The 24834-nt window shown below is 48.4% G+C and overlaps 2 protein-coding genes across 7 annotated transcripts in view; one reads left to right on the top strand and one right to left on the bottom strand.

Moving 5' to 3' along the window:
• Positions 1-8472, top strand: part of FKBP9 (FKBP prolyl isomerase 9) — a 30239-nt gene extending 21767 nt beyond the window's left edge. For 2 of the 3 annotated variants that reach the window (XM_074198941.1, XM_074198943.1), the window contains 3 exons: positions 5545-5690; positions 6597-6760; positions 7537-8472. In XM_074198941.1, the coding sequence (XP_074055042.1) occupies positions 5545-5690; positions 6597-6760; positions 7537-7713 (487 nt within the window). In that variant the 3' untranslated portion in view covers positions 7714-8472. The remainder of the gene's footprint in view (positions 1-5544; positions 5691-6596; positions 6761-7536) is intronic. The other variant, XM_074198942.1, reaches the window with a different exon arrangement.
• Positions 8473-11852: 3380 nt separating this feature from the next.
• The window catches only part of NT5C3A (5'-nucleotidase, cytosolic IIIA), a 71642-nt gene continuing 58660 nt past the window's right edge, over positions 11853-24834 (bottom strand). For all 4 annotated transcript variants that reach the window (XM_074198936.1, XM_074198938.1, XM_074198939.1 and 1 more), the window contains 4 exons: positions 23481-23570; positions 16662-16824; positions 15741-15941; positions 11853-15428 (listed from right to left, as the gene is read on the bottom strand). In XM_074198936.1, the coding sequence (XP_074055037.1) occupies positions 15327-15428; positions 15741-15941; positions 16662-16824; positions 23481-23570 (556 nt within the window). In that variant the 3' untranslated portion in view covers positions 11853-15326. The remainder of the gene's footprint in view (positions 15429-15740; positions 15942-16661; positions 16825-23480; positions 23571-24834) is intronic.

Raw genomic sequence — 24834 nt, 5'->3', positions numbered from 1 at the left:
AAACTGATATCTTTGGGTTTGTCAAATAGTAGATTTGCTATAGTCATTTACTACTTTTGAACCTATCCTAATCTCCTGATCCGTTACTCTGTTTCATAACTAGTACCAGGCAGTTTTGACGATGGCTGCTTTATAGTATAGTTTTAGATCTGGTAGAGCTAGGCCACCTTCCTTCACAATTTTTTTTTCATCAGTTCTCTTGCTATTCTTGACCTTTTGTTGCTCCAGATGCATTTTGTTACTTTTTTTTCCCTAGCTCGGTAAAGTAATTATTTGGTAGTTTGATTGGTATGGCACTGAATAAGTAATTTAATTTGGGTAGAATTGTCATTTTTATTATATTAGCTTGACCTAACCATGAGCAATTGACATTTTTCCAATTATTTAGATCTGACTTTATTTGGGTGAGAAGTTGCTTTATAATTGTGTTCATACAGTTTCTGGGTTTGTCTTGGGAGGTAGATTCCCAAGTATTAAATGTTGTCTATAATTTTTTTTTTAGGTTTTTTTTTTTTGCAAGGCAAATGGGGTTAAGTGGCTTGCCCAAGGTCACACAGCTAGGTAATTATTAAGTGTCTGAGCCCAGATTTGAACCCAGGTACTCCTGACTCCAAGGCCAGTGCTTTATGCACTACGCCACCTAGCCACCCCTCTGCTACGCCACCTAGCTGCCCCTATAGTTATTTTAAAAGGAATTTTTCTTTCTCTTGCTCTTGACTTTGTTATTCAAATATAGAAATGCTGATGATTTATGTGGATTTATTTTATATCCTGCTACTTTGCTGAATTTGTTAACTGTTTTGAGGAGTTTTTAAGATGGTTTTTTCCATGTTCTCTAGTTATACCATCATATCATCTGCAAAGAGTGAAAGTTTTGGCTCCTCACTGCCAATGCTGATTCCTTCAATTTCTTTTTCTTCTCTTATTGCTCCTGTTAGCATTTCTAATATTATATTGAATAGTAATAGTGAAAATAGGCATCCTTGTTTCACCCCTGATTTTTTTTGTTAATGCTTCAAGTTTATTCTCATTACATATAAAATATTTGTTGATGGTTTTAGATAGATACTATTTATTATTTTAAGGAAAACTCCATTTATTCCTAAACTTTCTAGTGTTTCTAATAGAATGGATGTTGTATTTTTATCAAAGGTTTTCTCAGCATCTATTGAGATAATCATTTGATTTCTGTTGGTTTTGCTATTGATATGTTCAATTATGTTGAGTGCTTTCCTAATATCGAACCATCCCTGCCTGCCTGGTGTAAATCGTACCTGATCAGGGTGTATTATCCTGGTAATAACTCATTGCTAAAATTTTATTTAATATTTTTGCATCAATATTCATTAGGGAGATTGGCCTGTAATTTTCTTTGTCTGTTTTGGTTCTTCCAGGTTTAGGTATCAGCCCCATGTTGATGTCATAAAAGGAATTTGGCAGAACTTCTCCTATTTTTAAAAATAGTTTATGTAGAATAGGAACTAATTGTTTCTTAAATGTTTGGTAGAATTCACTTGTAAATCCATCTGGACATGGGGACTTTTTCCTAGGGAGTTTATTGATGGTTTCTTCAGTTTCTTTTTCTGAAATGAGGTTCTTTAAGTAATTTATTTCCTCTTCTGTTAATCTGGGCAGTTTGTATTTTTTGTAAATATCCATCCAATTCACTCAGGTTATACAATTTATTAGCAAATAAGTTTGCTAAAATGGCTCAGAATTATCTCTTTAATTTCCTCCTTATTGATGGTTAGTTCACCCTTTTCATTTTTGATACTGGTAATTTTATTATCTTCTATCTTTTTTTCAAATCAGATTAACCAAAAATTTATCTACTTTATTGGCTCTTTGATAAAACCAACTCTTAGTTTTATTTATGAGAGCAATGGTTTTCTTGCTTTCAGTTTTATTAATCTCTCCCTTGATTTTCAGAATTTCCAATTTGATATTTAATTGGGGAGCTTTAATTTGTTCTTTTTCCTAGCCTTTTTTTAGTTGCCTACCCAATTCATTGATCTCCTCTTTCTCTATTTTATTTAGATAGGCATTTAGAGATATAAAGTTTCTTCTCAAAACTGCCTTGGCTGCATCCTATAAATTTTGGTATGCTGTCTCATTAGTACCATTTTCTTGTATATAAGTATTTAAAATTAAGTTATGTAGTTTCCAATTGTTTTTTTTTTTTTGTTTTGTTTTGTTTTAAGTTTTTGCAAGGTGAATGGGGTTAAGTGGCTTGCCCAAGGCCACACAGCTAGGTAATTATTAAGTATCTGAGACCAGATTTGAACCCAGGTACTCCTGACTCCAGGCTGGTGCTTTAACCACTGCGTCACCTAGCCGCCCTGCCAATTAGTTTTTGGTTTATTTTTCCATTACTCTTTATTACATGTAATTTTAATTATATCATGGTCTGAGAAATATGCATTTATTATTTGTCTTTCTGCATTTGATTGTAAGGTTTTTAATGCCTTAATATATGATCAGTTTTGTTATAGGTGCTATGTACTGCCAAGAAAAAAGGTATATTCTTTTCTTTTCCCCTTAAGTTTTCTCCAGAGGTCTATCATATCTTAAGTTTTCTAAGATTTCATTCACCTTCTTCACTTCCTTTTTGTTTATTTTGTGGTTAGATTTATCTAGTTCTGAGAGAGGGAGATTGAGGTTTTCCATTATTAAAGTTTTACTGTCTATGTCTCCTTGTAATTCACTCAGCTTTTCCTCTAGGAATCTGACTCTTATACTGCTAGGTGCATACCTGTGGTTCATATACCACTAGGTGCAAACTATACATATGTTTAGTAATGATATAGCTTCATTACCAATGCCTTTTAAGAAGATGTAGTTTCCTTCCTTCCTTCCTTCCTTCCTTCCTTCCTTCCTTCCTTCCTTCCTTCCTTCAATCATGAGATTGATTTTTTGCTTTTACTTTGTCTGAGATTAGGATTGCTACCCCAGATATTTTTACTTCCACTGAGCATATAATATATTTTGCTCCAACCTTTTCCCTTTACCCTGTGTGTATCTCTCTGCTTCAGATGTGTTTCCTGTAAATGACATGTTGCTATCCGCTTCCGTTTTATGAGACAGTTTATCCCATTCACATTTACACTTAAGATTATTAATTCTGTATTTCTCTCCATGCTATCTTTCTCCATTTATATTTATCTTTCCTTTTCTCTTTTTCCTTCTCACCAAAATTTTACTCCCTTTCCCCTTTGATTTTTCTTTTAAAATTTAAATTTCAGTTTATTTTCACTTCTACCTTCCCTTCCCTTTTTCAGTCCCTTCTTCCCTTGGCTTTCCCATTCCCTGTAGATTAGAATAAATTTTTAAACCCAAGTGGGAATGTATCTTATTCTCTCACTGATCTAAATCTATTGAGTAGAATTAACATTCTTCCTTCCTTCCCTCTAAAATTATAAATCTTTCTGCTTCCTCCCTTAGTGTTATTTATTGCTCTAATATTATTAATCAGGTATCATCCATCACAGCTTGATTATTTGATTGCTTGATATTGTTATCAAGATATCACAGATTAGCAGCGCCTTGGTGACACAGTGAATAGAGCACTGGCCCTGGAGTCAAGAGTACCCAAGTTCAAATCAGGCCTCAGACACTTCATAATTACCTAGCTGTGTGGCCTTGGGCAAGCCACTTAACCCCATGGCCTTGAAAAAAAAACCCCTAAAAAAATGATATCACAGATTGATTGCTTGATAGGCAGCATTGTCTCAAATTATGTCAAATTATAATTATAATCTTTTTTTTACCTAACCCCCTTTTCAGGTATCTTTCAAGTACACATAATCCTCCTCATGAGCCAGAGTATCATCTAAAGTTAAATCATTTTTTGAACTATTTTTGCTCTTCCCCCCCAGGCCTATTCTTTCTCCCACTTTAACCCCCCCAGGGTACTTAACCCCTTGTTAAGCGAGACACCATTAACTGTAATCTTGAAGATCTCTTAGGACTGGGAGGCTCTGGGGGTCTCACCTGAGAATTTCACAAAGGATTGTAGGTTCTAGAGACACTGACTGGGGCCCTCCCAGGTCATGGCACCCTCATTAGACAAGGTGCTAGGCACAGTAGGATTAAAGTGGGTCAAAGGACAATGAGACGCTGTTTAAAGTAAACACCCTTGCTTTTCTTCATGGCCTTTTTTTTGTCTCAGAGTGATGTCATCTTATACCTCTTCAATCAAGAGATAAGACTCAATTTTACACATATCCTGTATCAATTATATTCTACCCTCTAACTAGCTTTAGAGAAGTAAAGTTCTAAAGAATTAGAAGTGTTTTATCTTCCCTTTTAAGGTTGTATACAATTTGATGGTCTTGACCAACATTTGTTTTGTTTTGTTTTTCCTCCCCCTTTTCCTTTACCTAGCTGCCCCTTTTAAATTCTTTTTTAAGGTCTTCAATGAGCTTTTGTATTTGAGTCCAGTTTATAGACTATTTGGATACTTCCCCTGTGAGTGATTTTTTTAACTGTTTTCTTCTTCAGACGTGGCATTGCTGTCATCTTTGTCTGTAAAGTGGCACTCTTGTAGCTTTTCTGTTCATCTTTGTTTTAACTCTGCTCCTTCTGGGGCTGGGGTCTGATCCCTGGCTTGTCCTTGGCCACAAGATATTGCCTATGCAGTCCAGGCCTTGCCTTTGCAGAAGTTTATGTCTAGGTTCTGATTTAGCAGTCTGGTCTTTTACCCCGGTGTTCTCAGGGTTTAGACTTTGTTTAGGGTTGAGGTCCTACCTTCTGGCTTGCTCTCTAGCTGCTGGGGCCTCTACTGTTGTCAAGCTGTTGGGACATGGATTACACCGTGGCTAGAGCGTCCCGCTGGCTTTCCCACGTCATGCCTCCTTGACTTTACTCCCCTTCCCCCCCAATAAACAGACCTTCACTGAAGATTCTCCACGTGTCTACAGTTGAAAACTTCTTTGAATCTTCTCTGTAGCTTGAATGTCCTTGCAGAGGCTTCGTTTATCTTTGGTAGGGAAAGGCTGTGGGAGCACGTGAGCCTCACGCTGCTATCCTGGTGCCACCTTGGAAGTCCGCCGCAGAACTTTAAAAAGAATTGAGAGTTGGAACTCTGAAGAGCCCGCCGGCTGATTGCCCTTTGCCCTGGGTCTCCCCGTTGGTGGGAGGGTACGCCCTGGTTCTTACCACTCTCGGGCTCTCTTCACAAGGCAGGCAGGCTTCCAGCCATGGTCCCGGGACCACTGCAGCGGCATTCCCAGTGGGAGAGGCCCTGGGAGAGAGGGGCTCTAATTATCATCCCCTTCTACTGATTGGGAAAGTGAGGTGCATAGGTGAGGGGGGCGGCCTGGCTCATAGGCTGGGAAGGACCTGGGCCAGGATTAGAACCCAGATCTCCCAGACCTCGTGGCCCTTGCTCTGGGGGCACCAGGGTCCTGCCTCTTCCTGAGGTGGGCAGAGCCAGTCCCACAGTGAGGAGGCTGAGGCTGACCTGGGTCACACCCGCCTGGGAGAAGTGTGACAGGAGTCGCTGCCACAGAGTCTGAGTTTTTAACTTTTCCTTTTCTTTTTCAGACTGAACTTGGGCCATACCTATAACATCGTCCTGGGCTCGGGGCAGGTTGTGCTGGGGATGGACATGGGCCTCCGAGACATGTGTGTTGGGGAGAAGCGTACTGTGGTGATCCCACCGCACCTGGGCTACGGGGAAGCCGGCGTGGGTGAGTGCCAGAAGTGGGGGCCCTGGCCTGGGGCCCCGGCCCCTGGTCTATCCCCCCCTTTCCTTCCTGAAGGGGAAGAAGGACAACAGTCTTTAGAATCTTCATTTTCCATTTAAAATTGGAAGTTTAAGAAAAATTCAGCACTTGGTTCAAGTGAGCTTTCTGAAGCTTTGTCCCCAAAGAGGCCAAGGTGCATCCTGCGCTGGGGTGCGTGCGGACCGTGTGGCCTCTCCCAGGGTCCTGTGCTGGGTACAGCCTGTGTAGGGGATCTCTGTGGGAGGGAGCCTTGCTGGGCTCCCCTTTCCTGCAGTCATGTGCCCGCGACCCTGGAAGGACGTCAGCCCGCCCCGACCTCCAAATAAGAAATCCTGTAAGATTTAGGCCCAGATCTGAATGACCCCGAGAGCTCCAGACCCCAATGTCCAGAGGTCCTGGGCAGGGATCCTGATGCGGGGTGCTCAGTAATTGGGCTCCCTCCCCAAAACACTGTCCATCAACAGGGTGATGGCTCACACTAAAGGGCTGGGGGATTACGAGCAGGGCCGAGCCAGACCCAGTCATGGTTCTGTCTTGAGGTGACGGATGGAATCTTCTGGGTCACCTTCACTCAGCCATGAGGAGGTGCCAGCCACCCCTAGAAGTCAAGTGACTTCCAAGGTTCCAAAGCCAAGTGGCCAGGGGAGATGGTGTCTGACCCTGGATCGGGGGCTTCATGTCCAGGGCAGACCACCCTCCCTGGCTGCTTGAGAAAGTGGGGAGCCCCAGCCTGCATCACCCTGTTTTCATGTTCAATGGACCTTGCGATAAATCTGGATGAGGGACTGGGGCTCCTGCTGTGAGCGAGGGGGCTGGGGCACATCCCTTGGGGCATTGGGCACCCCTGACTGGGGCTCTTGGCTCTCGCAGCGGGGGAGGTCCCAGGCAGCGCCGTCTTGGTCTTCGACATCGAGCTTCTGGACCTGGTGTCTGGCCTGCCTGAGGGCTACATGTTCGTCTGGACCGAGGAGGTGTCCCCCAACCTCTTCGAAGAGATTGACAAGAATGGGGATGGGGAGGTCCTCCTGGAGGAGGTAAGTGGGGGGCAGAGAGGAGGCCAGTGTGAGGGTCCCCAAGCTCCCTCCATTTACCCCCCAACCCCCTTGACCATCAAGGCTCCCAGGCCCCCTCTGCCAGCTTCTGTTTTGACCTTGGCAGTTGGGGGGGAATGGGGGTCCAGCGCTTTGTCTGGGGAAGGGGCCCTCTGACCTGGAAGCAGCCACTCCCTATGCTCAGGGAAGTTTGGCCCAGACTGACCCCTGAGCCCCCTCCCTGTGATTTGGGCCATTGCCTGGCATAGAGATCCCCAGCTAGAGGTGAAGGCATGATGGGCCCTGGCTGCTTGTGACCCCCAGGGGTGGTGCGGTGGTCCATCCAACACCCTGACCCCTTGGGAGGACACTGTAGCCCACCCCCTCCTCTTGGTTCTCTTTCCTGCCCCCCAGCCCCTCTTCCCTAACAGCCCTCCTTTGCTCCAAAAAATCCCAGCTGGGCCATGGGGGCACTCTCCCTTTTACCCCAGTCCTGCCTCTTCTTGAAGCAGGACTGACCCCTACCCAATGAGGGGCCCCCTTGGGTCCTTGCCAACAGACCCAAGTCTGCCCTTTGATGAGACCAGATGGAACCAGAGCGATCCTTCTGTGTGGGCAGCCCCTTCCCCTGGGCCTGGAGAGTGAGAGCCATCTTTGGGGGTGTCCACGCAGGCTCTGAGAGGGTCACCCAGGCAGATTCTGAGGCATGGACCTCCCGGGCTCAGGTAGAGGGGTTTGTCATCCATGGAACGAAGGCCTCCCCTTCCTTTTCTCTGCAGTTCTCAGAATACATCCACGCCCAGGTGGCATCTGGCAAGGGGAGGCTCGCGCCAGGCTTTGATGCGGAAATGATCGTGAAGAACATGTTCACCAACCAGGACCGCGATGGAAACGGCAAAGTCACGGCTGAAGAATTTAAGCTGAAAGACCAGGAAACAAGGCACGACGAGCTGTGACCAGCAGGAGGGACGCAGGACCCCCGCCCTGCCAGCCACTGGTAGGGTGGGTGCGTGAGCCCACGGAGAGAGATGGGTGTGAGGGTCCATGGACTTCTCTTTGCTTTTATTTTCTAACCCTCAGCGTCTATTTGTTTAGAAAAGCTCCTCTAGATGTGTGGGGTCGGCAGAAGAAAGCCCCCTGCCCCAAGGAGCGGCTGGCCCCCGCAGAGCTGTCCGGCCACTTGAGAGGACCCCTTGGTTCTTCAGTCATCGGGCAGTCCCTGGGCTGGACTGGTGGCATTTTCAATTGATCCTCTGTGCCTCACTAAAATAGGGGCTGCCCCCACCCCTTGGGAGCTGATGATCCCCCTCCTCACCCTCGAGGAGGGCCGAGGGAGCCCCAGAGTCCAGGGTCACAGACCCCCCACCGAGGAGCGCTGGGATGCTCTGACAGCACCCAGGAAGCCCTGGGCCCTGACCCCATGCTGCCCTTGTGGCAATGAGTGTGTAGGGCTCCAGACCCTCCTGGCTCCTGCCGAGCCCCCTGACCTCCCTGGACCTTGTTGCCCTCGGCCCCCCTGACTCCCTGGACCTCGCTACCCTCAGTCCCCCCCAGCCTCCACAGGCCTCCTGCAAACGCTTCATTGGACTGTATTTGTCCCAGGGAAACTCGAGAGCACCCCAAGAATGCTGGTGTGGGTCGATGCCCACGGGCCGCAAACAGAATTTTTGTTACATAAAATAGTGAATGAGGTTCTCTGAGTGACTGTGTCTTCTTGGGAGTCTGTGGGTGTGGGCAGAGGTGGGGGTGGGGGGCCTACACTTAGCCTAAACTATATAAAAGGAGATAAGGCAGATCCCCTCCTCCAAAGGGCACAGCCTGAGCAAGACATGGGGGCCGGAGATGGCGGCCGTGGTGAGGCTGGAGGCGAGGTGGGCTCTGACCCGCAGCCCCCCACCACCAGTGACCCTCCAGCAGCTGTGCAGGCTAATGCCAGTCAGAATATTGGGGACAATCCACGAACAAATCCATGCTTTTGGCATAGGGCCCCCCTGCCAGGCATCTGGGGGTCCAGAATACTCAGCTTCCTTGTTGTTCCCTACTAGGGAGGGAAAAATGTGATAAAAGAAATGTCCCTGTGAGATGTGGGATTCCTGAGATGTCCCCTTCAGAGCAGAGCCTGGATTGAGAATGTGCATTTATTAAATGCCTGCTGTGTGCTCTGGGAGATCCCCTCCCGTGGAGAGAGGATGATGCCTCCCAGGGGAGGTGTCGGAGGGAGCCATCAAACCCGGGTCTCCTCTCCCAGACCCCCCCCCTTGGGGACCCCTGTTCTTGGTGGGTGGGCAGGGGCTGCCAGATGGTTTCTTTGTTCTTCTGTCTTCAACATCTGGCCCCTCCCAGCTCAAGTGTTCCAATAACTAAGAAAATTGAACAAAAACAAACCAAAAAGCTAGACCCTGGCAGTGGGCTCTGCCCCCTCCTCCCTCCTCTGGGCCTCAGTTTCCTCTTCTGTATGAGAAGGACTTTGAAAGGCCTTAGACCTCCAGCCCCAGAGTCTAAGTTTGGAGGATAGCTGGGGGGGTCCTGTGAGAAGGTGCCAGGGTTGGGGTCCTCAGACCAGGGTTCAAATCCTGCCTTGCCATTTCCTGCTTCTTGAGTTCCTAAAATATGATGGTAAAGGCTGGAGGATTTTGGGGAGAAAGCCCTGTGGCAGCATTGTCAGAATTTGCAGTTTTTCTTCAGCCAGAGAAAGTTCTGGAACTGGCCAAGCTGCAGATCACCTGGAAAACGGGAAGGGATGGTGGTGGTGGTGGGGCGGGGGCAGCCCCCTCCCCACTGCTGGGAACTTGGTGAGGCAGCCCTGGTCTCTTGGAGCTCCATCCCATCGAAGGCCAACCCATGATGCTGCTGGGGTAGGGGGCATCTCCTCGCATCAACCCCCAGCCTGGCAGCCTCAGACAGGGCGGCAGCACCCTGGATGCTGACTGGGAGCCAGAGCTGGAGGCAAGGGTCTCCTTAAAGAAAAGAGACTCCCCGAATGGTGGGAGGGGACGGGTCCCTCGGGGATAGCCCTCATGGAGCCCAGGGTCTGAGCTGGCCGAGGCCTTCCTGGAACAGCTCTGGATGGTCATCAGGCCATGTGCACTTAGTAATCACCAACTGTGTACCAAGTGCTGAAGATGACGCCCAGAAGACCAGTGCTCTGAGGACTCCCCGGCTAATGGGAAACCAACCCTTCCTCTCTGCTCCCTCCTGTCTTCCCTTCCCTTTTTCTTCTCCCCTCCCTCCTCTTCCTCTTCCTCCTCCTCCTTTCCTCTTCCCTCCCTGCCCCACCTCTTCAGCAGCCTGGCTTCCCTCCCTTCTCCAGGAGCCCACCCCAGTGGCTCACATTTACATGTGTCAAAGCCGCCCTTATCAATGATGTCAGCTTTCATCTCTGCTTTACAGTTCAGGAAACTGAGGCACAGAGTAAGTGAATGACTTAGTCCCAGTCATATCATTTGTGTCGGGGGGTGGGGTTGAATTCAGGTCTTTGGGACTCTAGATGCCACCTAGCCGCCCCTATCCAGTTTCCTAGGAGCTGAGCTCTCCCTCCTTGGCTTGCCCCCTTCCCCCAGGTCCTGCTCCAGGGAGAGCACCCCCCCCCATCTCAGCACCCTCCTGGACTGGGCAGTGGCCTTTTTCAGGTATTGCCAGGTCCCCCCATCATTCTTCATACTCCCCACCACAACAATCCTCTGCGGCTCTCTACCACCTGCGTTGAGTTGCCCTGAGCCCCCAGCACCTCCCACCATCAGGGCTCTGCCGGCCTGAGCCTGTGCTTGCATTAGTGTGCAGGGGGCAGGGCCCCCCGGGGCTGCTCAGCACAGGAGCTTGGGGCTGCCCCTTAGGACCTGATGGAGGAAAGGGACATGGCCAGGGGCACACATCAGCATTTCACCAGTGACACTTGAACCCAGGTCTGGCTCTACCCATTACACCATCCCGGGCAACCAAGACAAAACAAAACCCCGGCCCTTCCCTCAAGGAGCTTCCACTCTACGTTCCTGCCAAACCACTTGGGAGGACAGTGGGCTTTGGAGGTGAGCTGCCAGGGTGACCTTGGGCAGAGCCCTTAACCCCGGGGAGCCTTGAGGGTTGGACTAATGGAGGCCCAGGGGCCTGAGTAGTGAGTGAACTAATGTTGAAGAGAGGTCAGGATCTTGGTTCTGTCCCCCGAGGGAGGACGGGAAGAGGTGGGGTGGGGAAGGGCTCAGAGATACCTCTGGCCACTGGGGGTGGGGGGCGTGATCCATGAAGGCCATCCCTGGTGGCCTGGGCTGCTCCAAGGAAACTGGTACAAAGGTGGGGGGTGGGGTGTAATGGGGGAAGAAGAGGGCATCTGGCCCGGGGTAGGAGACGTGATGAGCTGGCCGGGGAGGAAGGGAAGCCGCTGTGCCAGATGAGGCCGCACGTTGCGGGCAGCTTCAGGTGGGACCCCGGCCACGTCCTACTGGGAAGTCGTCTAGCTCACCCGACTCCATTTACCACGGTGTCCCCCCCACCAGAACATCCCCCTCCCAGAGGGAGGGATCAAGTCAGCTGACGTCCTTTCCTCCTCCAGTTGTGGTGAGGGTACAGCCCCCCCCCCTTAAGCTTCTTCAGACCATAAGCCCCTCAAAGATAGGGGAGGCCTTTTTGTGGCAGGCCAGGGCCAGGAGTGAAGCACTGTCTGGCCCCAGTTTGGGGTCTGCGGTGGGTGGAGGTGATGCTGTCCTCTGGAAGGGCCCTTCCCTCTGTAACTGGTCTTTTTACTCCCCAGGTAGACCCCCGGTTACCCGCCTCAGTTACCACCCCCGGTCACCCCTGGTCACCACCACAGTTATCACCCTTGAAACAGGGCTGGCTAGACCGGCTCCTCTGGGGTCTGGCCTGGCTCCGGGAATGGGCAGAGCCGCTCATGGGAGCCCAGGCCAGGGCCTCAGGCTGGTGTCCAGCCATCACAGCATGGAGGGGCTGGGATTTTCAGGGGACCTTGGGCCCGTTCTCCCTCCTCTCTAGGACGGGGGTTAGACCAGTTGGTTTCTTTCAGCTGTGACCCTTCACCCCACTGTCCCCCAAACTCAGAATCGGAGGCAGGAGGGGCCGAGGTGGGTAGAGGGAGGAGGAGGAATGCCAGGCAAGGAGACTCATTACAACACACGCCCATCTTTATTCTTTTCAGTTTGGCCGACAGTTTGAACAAATGCACCAACATCGATTGTAATTAGCAGTCTAAGGAACACAGGGCCTCACTTGGAGGCAGTAGGGACTGGGTTCAAATCCTGCCACTAGTGTCTAATTCTAGGCCTCTGGGAAAGTCCCTTCACCTTTTAAGAGAATCAGTAAAAGTGAGGATTTAAAACCACTAAATAGCTCCCTAGGGGACAGTGCGGTGGCCCGTGGAAGAATGTCAGGAGGACCTGAGTTCAAATCCAGCTTCAGACACTTACTAGCTGTGTGACCCTGGGCAAGTCACTGTTTGTCTCAGTTTCCTCATCTGCACAATGAGCCAGAGAAGGAAATGGCACAACCTCTCCCGCATCTTTGCTGAGAAAACCCTAATAGGGTCTTGGGGAGTCGGACAGGACCGAACCACCACCACCATCCCGGTGCTCCCGGGATCTGGAGCGATGAGATCCGTAAAGTGCTTTGCTAATTCAGTGCATGGGGCTGTCTTGGGGTGAACTCGGGGATCCTGACAGCAGGGAGGGACCGTGGGGCTCCAACCCCTTGTTCCAGATGCAGATACTGGGAGCTGCAGGGTGTCCGAGATGGAACTCGAATCCAGGGCTTCCTGCCCCTTGAACCTGGCCCTTCCTTTCCCCCACCTCTACCTCATCTTCTCAGCGCTCAGGTACCTGGTCCTCTCCTCAGGGAGCCCTGACGCAGGCCCATCACCATCATCATCATCATCATCATCATCATCATCACCAGGCCTGTTTTACAGATGAAGCAACTGAGACCCAGAGAGCTCCGAATGGGCCTATCAGGTTTTCTGGGGGGCCCTGGAGCCCTCCTCCCCGGGGGGCTTACCTGGAGAAAGGCCACAGGGAAACCCCACAGAAATGCCTCCCCCCAGGGGCCATCCTCATCTCTCTCTACATCAATCTTCCTGGCTTCTCCCTGGGGGACTGGAGCACCCCCCACCCAATGTAGGGGCTCTGACCTTGAACCTGGGGCCAGAGGCAGCTGATCTCCCGAGGCCCAGCAATCAGCCATTGGAGAGGTGCTCAATGACTGACCTGGAGGGGCAGAGGGGGAGGGAGGAGATTCCAGAAACGGGGTTCAATATGGGATAAAAGGGGTCTCCAGAGTTGGGGCTCCAGGGCAAGGCTGAGTCTTGTCTCAAAACCCCAGGATAGCCCCTGGTTGTACTAAACGAAGGTTGGTATCAGATTCTAGAGGACCTGGTTCTGAGTTCAAATGCTGCCTAGGACCTGAGTGTTCTTGGGAACCACCTGTCTCATTCATCTCTAAAATAAGGGGTGTAGATTGGGTGGGGCCACTAGGTGGCACCCCAGTGCCAGGAGACAGCTTCATGAGTTCAAATCTCACTAGCTGGGTGACCCTGGGCAAGTTACTTCACCCTGTTTGCCTCAGTTTCCTCTTATGTAGAATGAGCCGGAGAAGGAAATGGTGACGCCCCCTCTGGGACTCAGTTTCCTCCTCTGTAAGCCAGGGGCTGCGATCCCATGAAGACCATTCAGATGAACACCCCCTCCCCCCCAGGTCTCAGGTAGGGGAGCGTCGACATAAGCAGAATGACTCTGGAAGAAGATGGGGAGAACGGGGGGGGGAGTGTGCGAGCCTCCAAGACTGCTACAGGCTCTTGCCCCTCAGTGGCTCCCCCAACAAGCTCCTGCTTGAGACCCAGATGGGGGCTCAGCTGCCCGGCCTGCAGTGAGGGGGGCACCTCCCCCTTCCAGGGCCGGGTCTATGGGATCCACTAGCTCACACACGCAAGGCGGAGGCTGGGCTTCAATTATGCGGCACTTTTCCACACATATACAGAGTTCACAAACATTTCTCCTAAAATGAGTGCATTTCAAACACATTTTCTGCCTGATTCTGAGTCAATGAACAGTGTTTCCAGGCACATTCAGCTCAAGGACATTACGCATTGATTTGGGACCCTAACTACTGTTTATGGGGTTGTTTCTCTGAAAAAAGCTATGGTTGAATTTCTAAATTTTTTTTTTTTTTTGCAAGGCAGAGGGATAAAGTGGCTTGCCCAAGGCCACACAGCTAAGCCATTATTAAGTGTCTGAGGTGGGATTTGAACTCTGGTCCTCCTGACTCCAGGGCTGGTGCTCTATCCACTGTGCCACTTAGCTGTCCCTATGGGTGAATTTCAAAGGGCTTAGAAACTTCTGGAATGGGACTAGATCTTAAACTGGGGCTGTCTCTCTGTTCTATAAGTGACTGGCAGCTCCCTGTGGCCAGGGACATGGGACCCGCACAGTCGGCACTTTTGAATTCACAGAATTTCCAAAGACTTTTGAGGGCTCCTGTCCCACCCACCTGAATGGAACCCAGGGGTCGGTCCTGCTCACAGCCTGGCTTGCCCATTGCTTTGGTTAACGTGATCCAGGCCGGCTCAAGGTGAGACAATGATGACCGTCCAAGGTAAAGGTCGATGAGAATACTTTAATTACAGGCAGACAGTCCACTTGCTCTCCTGCCCATCCTCCCCAGGGGGGTTCGAGGCACCTCGAACCCTAGTCTAATTCTGAAATGATGCCTTCTCAAAAGCTGGCTGCCATTCCAGTAGAGATGGAAGTGCTCCCCTGGGATCTGGGGGACGCCCTCACTCTCTGGCCTGGGATTCCACCTCAGTACAATGGGAGGTCACTCAGGACTCTGTCTAGCTCTGACCCAAGACCCTGTGATTTCTGACCCCAGAGACACTGGTCATTTTCTTTACCATCAAGAGTTGAATCTGAACACTGCTGGTCATCGAACCTGGACAGAGATCCAGCCCCAGGGCTTCCCCCTGAGTGCCAGGGGCCGGCTGGTCTATGGTGGACACTCACATTTTACGCAAATGACTGACCACAGCCACAGAGTCAGACCCCACTGGAGACTGGCTGGGTGACCCTCAAAGGAGTTCTGCCCCAACCTCACCAGGAAGAAGCAAAATGGACCAAGAATGGACCCTGAGCATCATCACATGTAACAAGATGTTCCACTGAAGCCTTGGGAATCACAGCACACAGAGAAAATATTCCTTAAAATATTCATGATAAAACAAAAATATAATCTACTTCTGGAGGGGGGGAGGGGAAGAGGCCACGTTTCCACCATCTGGCTATGGAGCGAGCTGGGTCCGGTTGGGTCAGGTTGAGTCCGGCTAGGTGGGGTCAGGTTGGGCTGGGTCAGGTTAGGGTTGGGAGTTGAGCCGGGCCAGGTTTTTGGTTTTGGGCATTATTTTATTTTGTGGCAGGGGAGTGTAGAAAAAAAAGTATCCACTTGATGGAGTCACACTCTTATCTGGAATATGATCAGAAGACAGTCCTGCGAGGGGAGGCAGCCCTGCACCTCCCAGCTCGGGGAGGGGGCCCAGGGCCAGTCCCGGGGGGTCCTGGGGGTCCGGCCCGGCCCTCACTCAGAGGATTTTTTGAAGGATGGAATTGACTAGTTCCAGGGACTCCTCTTTGACCAGAACAATGTCGTAAGAGTCCATGTATTTTTCTAAGAGTTCTTCCACCTGGGGGACCAGAAAAGAGAGACAAGTGGTTGGCGCTGGAGACCGCCTCAGCCGGGTCAGCCTGCAGCCCAGTCACACAGCGCCGGCCTCTTGGAACCAGGAAGCTCAGAGATGGCAAGCAACCTCCCCAAGGGTGATGCGGGCCCGGCAGAACAGGCCTCTCCTTTCACTTCTATGAGGTTCACTGGTATCCAAGGATGTGCTCTTCCCAAAAGGGTCTAGGCCCCTTAAGGCTGGGGCCTTGGGTCCCCAGGCCCCCCCTAGACCTCCAGCCCCTAGTTGTAAGAGAGGATGACCAGAAGGGATACTCACGCGGTCATTGAGGTAGCCGATCTTCAGAATGTTGTCCACGTTGGCCACGCCATCTGCCATCCTCAAGTCTCCCTGGGAGTCTCCCAGGAGGATGATGTTGCTGTTGTCTTTCAGCTGCTTGAAGTACTGCGTGCTCTTCAAGGCGCCATCATGTTTGTTGAACACGTGGATGAGCTCCCCTTTGAACCCTTTAATCACCCCCTAAACAAGGCACATGGTGCCGTCAGAGGGGGCTTTCCTCTGGGCTCCCCTTGGCAGCCCAATTTGCTCTTCTGGAGGTGCCCCATGCCCTCTGAGGTCAGGCGGCCCAAGGGGACAAATGAGTGGACCATGGGGCACGGTGGGCATGCTGCACCACGGGAACCCTGAGCCTTCCCTCACAGAGGGAACCCCCCCCTCATCATGTCCCTGTCATTCTCAGAGATCCCTGCCATCCGTGGCCTGGGGGTGCGTCTTCCATAGGAGTGCCATGCCAGCTCCCTGAGGCAGGGCTGTGGGGCGCTCCGCACCAGGCTCCACTGGGGTGATGGTTTAATCCATCTCTCTTGCCCTGCCTCAGGGCCCCCTTGTCTTCAAGGATCTGGGTTCTGGAGCAGGGATTCTCACCTGCTTCCTTTTCTCCCCACTATGGAGAGTCGCTGCCTCTTAGGGAAGCGCCCTGGCCAGCCCAGGTCACGTTTTATCTAGAGTTTGGAGATAAAAGCCAAGACTTGTTTTTTTAATTAAGTAAAAAGTCTTGGAGCAATTTTCCAAATCTGACTGAGCAACGGGAGGTGAGAGATCATGACATGGCCAGACCTCCAGTGGGTTGGTCCCCTGTGCCTTCGGCCCTCACAGGTGCGTTGACTTGATGACAAATCTCTGCTCCCCCCACTCCAATTTCTCTCATGATCCGCAGTCAGAGAATCCGAATCAACTTACGTTTTCATCAAAATCCATGAAGTTGGACACGACTTTGACATTGTTATGATAGACCCCAGCCTGGCGGATCACCTCTTCCAGGACATCTCCAATACCGGCGGAAAATATGAACACAGGGATGTTGTGTTCCTTGAGCTTGTCAAAAAAGTGCTCATAGCCTTCCCTGCAAAGTGTGGGGACAGAGCGGATTTTAGGGAGTTAATTCTTTTTTTGGATGCTGGCTGAGCAGTTTACATGACCCCCCCCAATTCACCCACACACTCACTCACTCACACTCTTCCAGATCCTCCCACCAGGCCTAAGGGACAGGTACCTCCCATTCCACAGAAGCTCAGGGAGAGTGAGCAGGTCTCTCACAGTCCCCCGGCTACACTTAAACACAGGACTTTTGGCCTTTCAAGTCCAAGGCTGCCCCGATCTCTCTGACCCTGCAAGGTGAAAGGAAAGCTTCCTTTCCACCACAGGAGGTCGAGAGCTTCTCCTTCTGGAATCGTCTGGGGTTTACCAGTCAACTTCATTTACAGAATCCTGCATCCAAGGGGTTTGGTTGTTCTGCAGACGGGCAAGGAGGGGTCTGTGGCCACCAGCTGGTCGCTGTGTTAATGGTGAGGCTGATAAAAAGCGACTTATTGGCAGCTGCCCTTGGCAACCCTCTGGGGATGCCCACTGACTCCCAGGAGAAGAGAGGCCCCCATACTACCATGCCCAGCAGCCCATGGAAATTCCATCCATCCCAGATCAGCTGCTCTGTCCCCCTCCTCCTCTGGCCCACCTCTCTTTTTCTTCTCTCTCCTCCCTTGATCCCCTCTCCCTTCCATCCTTCCCTGTCTCTTGCTTCCTTTCCTCTTTCCCCTTTGTCCTTTCACTTTCTTCTTCCTTTCTCTATCCCCCTCCCTCCTTTCTCCCTGTCTCTCTTGCCCTCCTTCCTTCCCTTCCCCCCTTTCCCTTTCCTTTCTCCTCCTCTTCCTCTCTTTCTCTCCCTCCTTTTCTCTCCATCCACTCTTTTTTCTTCCTCCCCACTTTCTCTTCCTCCCACCCCACTAAGCTTGCTGCCTTGTCCACTTCTGAAGTTGGGCCCCTTGGTCAATGATCTGGTGCAGAGATCTATGATCCTATGAAGTCTTTACCATATGATAGCTTCCCCAAGAACACTGAAAACATCAGGAAGAGAGAAAGCAAAGGGCAGCACAAGGGGCCCTTCGCTTCCTCCCCATTTGGGCCACTTCACCCACCCTGAGCATTAGTCTTCAGAGCTCTCTGACTCCACCAGGCCAGGCTTTCCTAACAGAGCTGACCACCGGGTCTGTGACCCTTAGTGGGTAACGTGGGGGGCCTCAACTTTTGGTGTCCGATCCCCCCACCACACCATGAGCTGGAGCCTTCTGGCACGCAGCCAGGCTGTTCCTTGGCCAGCAGACGAGTCTCTCAGCCCAGCCCGGCCGCCCTAGGTGTCACCTTCATGTTCTAGGGAGAGCCCTGAGGGACCCTGAGTCCAGGCCTGGCCAGATGTGATAAAACTTTCATAGAATGATGATGCCATGAAGGTTTTAGTTTGGTACAAAGTCTACGGCAATAGGTTCTCTTCTAAAACTGAGGCTCCACAGCCGATCTTAAGGGCAGCCAGGAGACCCTGGTCAGGAAGACTTACATTCCTGACTTCAAATCTGGCTTGCACACTTCCTGTCCAAGTTGCCTTATCCTGGGTGCCTCTGTTTCTGTACAATGAGCTGGGAAGGGAATGGCAAACCCTCCAGCATTTTTGCCAAGAAAACCCTAAATGGGCCTGAAAGGACTAGACTATCCCATCTTCAAATCAGGGTGGAAAGGACTGCGAGGTCATCCAAATCTATACTCGGATTGTCCCTCCCCTTCCAGCTGACCAGCGGTGGAAGACCTCCCAGGACGGGGCAGGGGGCTTCCCTCACCTGCTGAGGCCTCCCACTCAGTCAACCACCTCAGTGGTCACTGCGTTTCCTTACATTCCACCTGCTCCCACTCCCGCTTCTGGGGCCAAGCCGAGGAAGGCTCATCCCTCTCCTCTGCTAATTAAACCTTCTTCTGTTCAGAATGTAACAAGTGTGGAAAAGAAGGGAGTTGTAGGAAGAAAGAATAAAGTTATCTGAGTGTGGAAACCCAATTTTCCCCTCCCAAACTAGATAAATCTAACTATAAGAAATTAAAGAGAAAAACTGGAGGACCCTGAATGGGGTAGGGGGGCAGCTAGGTGACACAGTGGAGAGAGTGCCAGACCTGGAGTCAGGAAGACCTGAGTTCAAATGTGGCCTCAGATATTGATACAAGCTGTGTGACCTTAGGCAAATCACTTCACCCTATTGCCCAACCAAAAACCAAGCAAACCAGAAAAATGAATGGGGATAGAATAGAGTTTAGATTTCTAAGCTGTAGATTACACTTTCATAAAAACTTACTACATACTATTAAGGTATAAAAGCTCACAATCAAATACAGAACAGTTAAATGTGCCCTTTTGGAACCTTAATGCATTCCAAAAAGGGCTTTGTAAGCACATTAGAAAAATTAACTGAAAACTAATGTAATTCTTGGGGGGGGGGAAGCAAGAATGGGGGGAAATTGTAAAACTCAAAATAAATAAAATCTTTCTTAAAAAAAACTAATCTAATCCTAAAGAATGAGTTGGTTAAGGAACAAATCATAAAAACAATAATTTCATTAAAGATAGTGACCATAGGGTGGTGCAGTGGATAGAGCACCGGCCCTGGAGTCAGGAGACCCTGAGTTCAAATCCAGCCTCAGACATTTAATAATTACCTAGCTGTGTGGACTTTGGGCAAGCCACTTAACCCCATTTGCCTTGCTAAAAAAATAAAACCAAAAAAACCTAAAAAAAAAAAAAAAAGACAGTGACCATAACAAGACATCATAACAAAATTTGTAGAATGCAACCAAAATAATACTTATGGGGAAAATTTTTATCTCTGAATGTTTATATCTATTAACAGAAGAAGAGAAGACAAACTGGACATGCAACTAAGAAACTACAAAAAAAGAACAAATAGAAAATTCCAAACATCAAAATAGAAATTCTGACAATCAAAAGAGTAATAAAATTCACAGCAAAAAAACCTCTTGAATTAATAAAACTAGGAGCTTATTTTATGAAAAAAAATCAATAAAGTAGATAAACTATTAGATGATATGATAAAAAAGAAGAAAAACCAAATTACTAATATAAGGGCAAATGTACCACCAATGAAGATGAAATCAAAGCAATTATTACGAGCTACTTTGCCTAATTATACGCAAGTAAAAATGATTATCTAAGTGAAATGGAGAAATATAAATTGCCCAGATTAATAGAAGAGAAAATCAAATAACCCTACCTTTGCAAAAGAAAAAACTGGGGTGGCTAGGTGGCACAGTGGATAGAGCACCAGCCCTGGAGTCAGGAGGACCTGAGTTCAAATCTGAACTCAGACACTTAATAATTACCTAGCTGTGTGAACTTGGGAAAGTCACTTAACCCCATTGCCTTGCAAAAACCAAAACAAACAAAGCAAACAAACAAACAAAACTCTACAAATGAGCTCCCCAAGAAAAACTCCCCAGGATCAGATGGATTTACAAGTAAATTCTACTAAATATTTAAAGAACAACTAATTCTAATTTGTATAAACGATTTGAAAAAATAGGTAAAAACTGGGGGAGAGGGAACACAGAGCTAAGATGATGGATTAAGCTCTGTCAATATTCCCCTCTAAGCAACTTTATAATAACACCTCAAACCAAAAGTCAGATGAGATACTTTCCTAGCCTAAGACATATCGGGGTGGGATGAGGCGGCACAGATGCAGTGGCAGCGCCCTGTGAAGGTGGCATCTTGTAGAGCTCTCAGCCCAGAGATGCTAAAGGAGGCAGTCATCTCGATACAAGGCAATTCTGGGGACCTTTTGCCAGCACCGGTAGAGCTGGTGGTGACTGGCCTCTTTACTACCCAGGCACAGGTCTGAGTCACAGTTCTAGGGAGGAGGGGGCTCTTGTGGTTTCCTCACAAGGAGCAGGGCCCTGCTCACAGGTCCGGGGCCAAGAGAAGCACGAGCACCTGGAGCTGTAGGAGAGCAGGGGTCCTTCCTGGTAAAGAGGCCGGGAGAACAGCGACCACCCCTTTCCCAGGATCACACCACCTTGGCAGCACCAAAACAGCCCGAAGCCGGGCATGGTGCTGTCCACCCCTAGGTAGTCACCTCCAGGGGAGTGGAGCCCACCATCAGCTTGATAATCGTGTCAAGAAACAAGTTAGAAAAATGAAAAACCAACACAAAAGAAGAATCCGATCATAAAAAACCACTCTGCTGCAGGGGAGGACACATGTAACCCCTGAGAACTCTACCATGATGAGGGCAGCTTAAGGGACTTGATCTAGACAGAAGCAGGCATGTAAATAGATTATGTTGAAACAAGGGATGCACCGGGAAAGGCAGAATGGGGGGAGTCATTGCATCTAAAGCTGGCAGGCACAGAGTTTTTAGAGTGGGGGAAAATGGTGTGATGGAAGGCCAGGCCTGGAGCTTACCCTCATCACACCTGGTTCAGAAAGGGAAGATGATACCTAAAGGCTCAGCTGTAGATTCCCACTAGGGAAATAGGATGGCAGGATTTTAAAATGGAGGGCACAAGAAGGGAGGCGGCGGTCGAAGCCAACTAGGCCTTTGGAGGAGGGACACCAGAAGCCCATGGGAGTGAGGGGAGTACAGAGGAATCCCAGCTGTGAATGGGAATGGGATGAGCTCACCACAGAACAGAAATGGAGACAGAATGAAGGAGGAACCAGAACCCAACAATAGGCTGTGAGAGTGAAAATAAAGGTCTAGAGCAGAATCTAATATACTACGGGTAAAGCAAAAATGGTGAGGGTGGCAAGAATAGACAATTCAAAGAAACAATCAGGAAAACTGCTTTTTGCTGAAAGGTACAACGAAGTAATATAAGAAATGTTTACAGGAAGTTTCTTTGATAGAAGCCTTGTCTGTATATAGGAAACAGTCATGTTGGTAAAAATAAGTCATTCCTCAACTGGATAACAAGTCAGAGGATATGAACAGGCGATTTTCAAAGAAGAAATCCAAGCTATTTAGAGTCATGAAAAAAATGCTCTGAATTACCACCAATTAGCAAAACGCAAATTAAAACAACTCTGAGATACTACCTTATTCTTATCAGAAATGACAAATGTGGAGGGGGTAAGGGAAAATAGAGAGATCATGTTTGTAGAGTGGTGAATTGGTCCAAAAATTTGGAGATTTTTTTTTTTTTAGGTTTTTTTGCGAGGCAGATGGGGTTAAGTGGCTTGCCCAAGGCCACACAGCTAGGTAATTATTAAGTGTCTGAGACCGGATCTGAACCCAGGTACTCCTGACTCCAGGGCTGGTGCTTTATCCACTGTGCCACCTAGCCGCCCCTGGTCCAAAAATTTGGAATTAGGCCCAAAGGGCTCTAAAATGGCATACTCTCTGATCCAGCAATGTCATGATTGGTATGTATGGTGAAGAGATCAAAGAAAGAGGAAAAGCACCTCTAAGTAAAAAAATACTTATAGCAGTTTTCTCTATGGTGAAAAAGAATTGGAAATTGAGGGAATGCTCCTCAGTTGGGGAACAAGTAATGGCCTAGGACTGTGACAGATAGGATTGAATGTGCTATGAGAAATGATGGGGGTGGGTTTCAGGAAAATAGAGCAAAACCTAAATTAACTGTTGCAAAGTAAAGTGGGAAGAAGCGTGAGATCATTGCGAATGTCATCATGATGACCCACTGTGAAAGACTTGGCTTCTGTGATCAACACAATGGTCCGAGACAATTCGAATGACTTATGATGAAAAATGCAATCCGCCTCCAGAGAGAGAACTGATGAACTCTGATCACACTGAAATAGAAGTTTTTCATTTTGTTTGGCACTATGGTTAAGATAGAAACATGTTTTGCATGATTTCACATGTAGAATTGATATATTGCTTGTCTTCTCCAAGGGTGGAGAATGAAGTGGGAGAAGAAATTTGGAACTCAAAAAAGAAAAGAATGCTAAAGATAAATACTTTTTTTTATATATAAAAAAGAAAAATAAGTAAAAATGCCCTACCAAAATTCTTCTATGACCAAAATATGTCTATGTTCTAGGGAGAGCAAAAACAGTGTAAGAAAACTGCAAACCAATTTCTCTATTGAATACTGATAGAAAACTTTTAATGCAGACATCAGCAAGGAGATTATAGCAATATAGCTCATATACTTTGACCAGGTGAGATGTATACAGGTTGGTTTAATATTAGGAAAATTATATTTGAAATAGACCTTGTTTATAGCAGAAACAACAAAAATCATGATTGTATGAATAGATGCAGAAAAAAGCTTTTAATGGAATACACTACCCAATCCTACTAAGAACACTAGAAAGCAGAGAATAATGGAGTTTTCTTAAAATAAGTAATATTTATCTAAAACCCAGAGAAAGCATTATCTGTAATGGGGATAAAATTGAAGGTTTCCCAGTAAGATCCCCAGTGAAGCAAGGATGTCCATTAGCAGCATTATTATTTAATACTGTGCTAGAAATGCCACTATAGCAATAAGAAAAGAAAAAGAAAGGGAAGGGATGAGAAAAGGCAAGGAGGAAACAAAACTGTTCATCATGGCAGATGATAGGACGGTAGACTTGGAGGATCCTGGGAGACAATGGAAAATACTAGAGAGTCCAGAGCACTGAGAACTTGGTGACCTGGCAGCCCCAGAGGCCACTGTCCCACTTTCCCAATGACAACCCTTGCAGGGGGTGGCCAAGCTTACTTGAGCATCACATCAGATTCTTCCACGACTTCTCCAATCTTGTTCTTTGGCAACCCCTGTTCCACCAGCAAAGTGTGCGATTTTGTATACCTGAGGGTTCGGGGAAAAAGGGGGAAATGTCAAGATGGCTCTGCCCTCTTACTGCCAAGCCATCCCTCATTCTTCAGAATCTCTGCGTGGACTCTGCAGCTTTTCCCCCACCTCCAAGAACAAGCAAGCCCTGCCTTTCACTTCTATGATCTGTGGGGGCCCTTCCCCGACCTGCTGAGGCCCCAGGGGAGGAGTCCCTGCTCCTCAACAAGAAGCTCTCACCCCGGCCTCCTTCCTCCTGGGGATTCCACCTGGCTGGGACTTCTAGACCTGCCATCCATCCAAGAAGCCAGGGCACTGGCTCTTCTGGCTGACTTACTTAGACCAGCAATTTATCTTTGAGTTTTCTGAAATTAAGGATTACATCTAACACTGGGGTTCTGACTATTCTATCTTCTAAAAAGATAAAGAAAAGTTATCAAAGTCATAGGAAAACAACCCATTTTTGTAGGTAGAGACCTTAAAAATTACATGGTCTGGCTCCCTGCTCTTACAGAAAAGAAAGCTGAAAACTCAGGCAACCAGATTTCATTGGGGACAAGACAGGCACACATCATCAGGAACCAAGCCTATGGTCTTTCTTCTTAGGTCCCTGAGGTACAGTGGGGAGAATGCCAGCCTAGAGTCAGGAAGTCCCAACTGCAGATCCAGCCTCTGACGTTCACCAGTTGGGTGAACTTAATCTCTGGCTGCCTCAGTTTCCTCAATGGTAAAAGGAACAGAATAATAGCCCCTACCTTCCACAGTTATTATGGGGATCAAATTAAATAATATTTATAAAATGATTTATAAACCTTTACACATTATATAGATGTCAGCTATTAGAACACATGATGATAATGATAATAATAATAATGATATAATAACTATTATTGTTATTACTGATATGGTTAAAGGGAGAGTCTTCTTTTATTCATTCATTCAATTAATTAATTTGTTTATTTATTTTCTAGAGTTTTGTAAGGCAATGGGGTTAAGTAACTTGCCCAAGGCCACACAGCTAGGCAATTATTAAGTGTCTGAGGCTGGATTTGAACTCAGGTCCTCCTGACTCCAGGGCTGGTGCTCTATCCACTGCACCACCTAGCTGCCCCAGGTTGAGTCTTATGTAAAGCAATGACTATAGTTTAAGATGCTGTTTGGTGTTAGGTTTGGATCAGTAAAAAAACCAAACCAAACCAGAAGTCCTTTTCCATATTCATGAAGTTGTAGGCAGGTTTGCTTTGCTGCCAAAAGGCCTTCTTGATGAGAGGAGCTCTAATTT

The sequence above is a fragment of the Macrotis lagotis genome, chromosome 8, assembly GCF_037893015.1.
Source record: "Macrotis lagotis isolate mMagLag1 chromosome 8, bilby.v1.9.chrom.fasta, whole genome shotgun sequence".
Taxonomy (NCBI): Eukaryota; Metazoa; Chordata; class Mammalia; order Peramelemorphia; family Peramelidae; genus Macrotis; species Macrotis lagotis.
The sequence above is the reverse complement of the archived record's forward strand: the minus strand, read 5'-3'. Positions and strand labels throughout refer to the sequence as shown.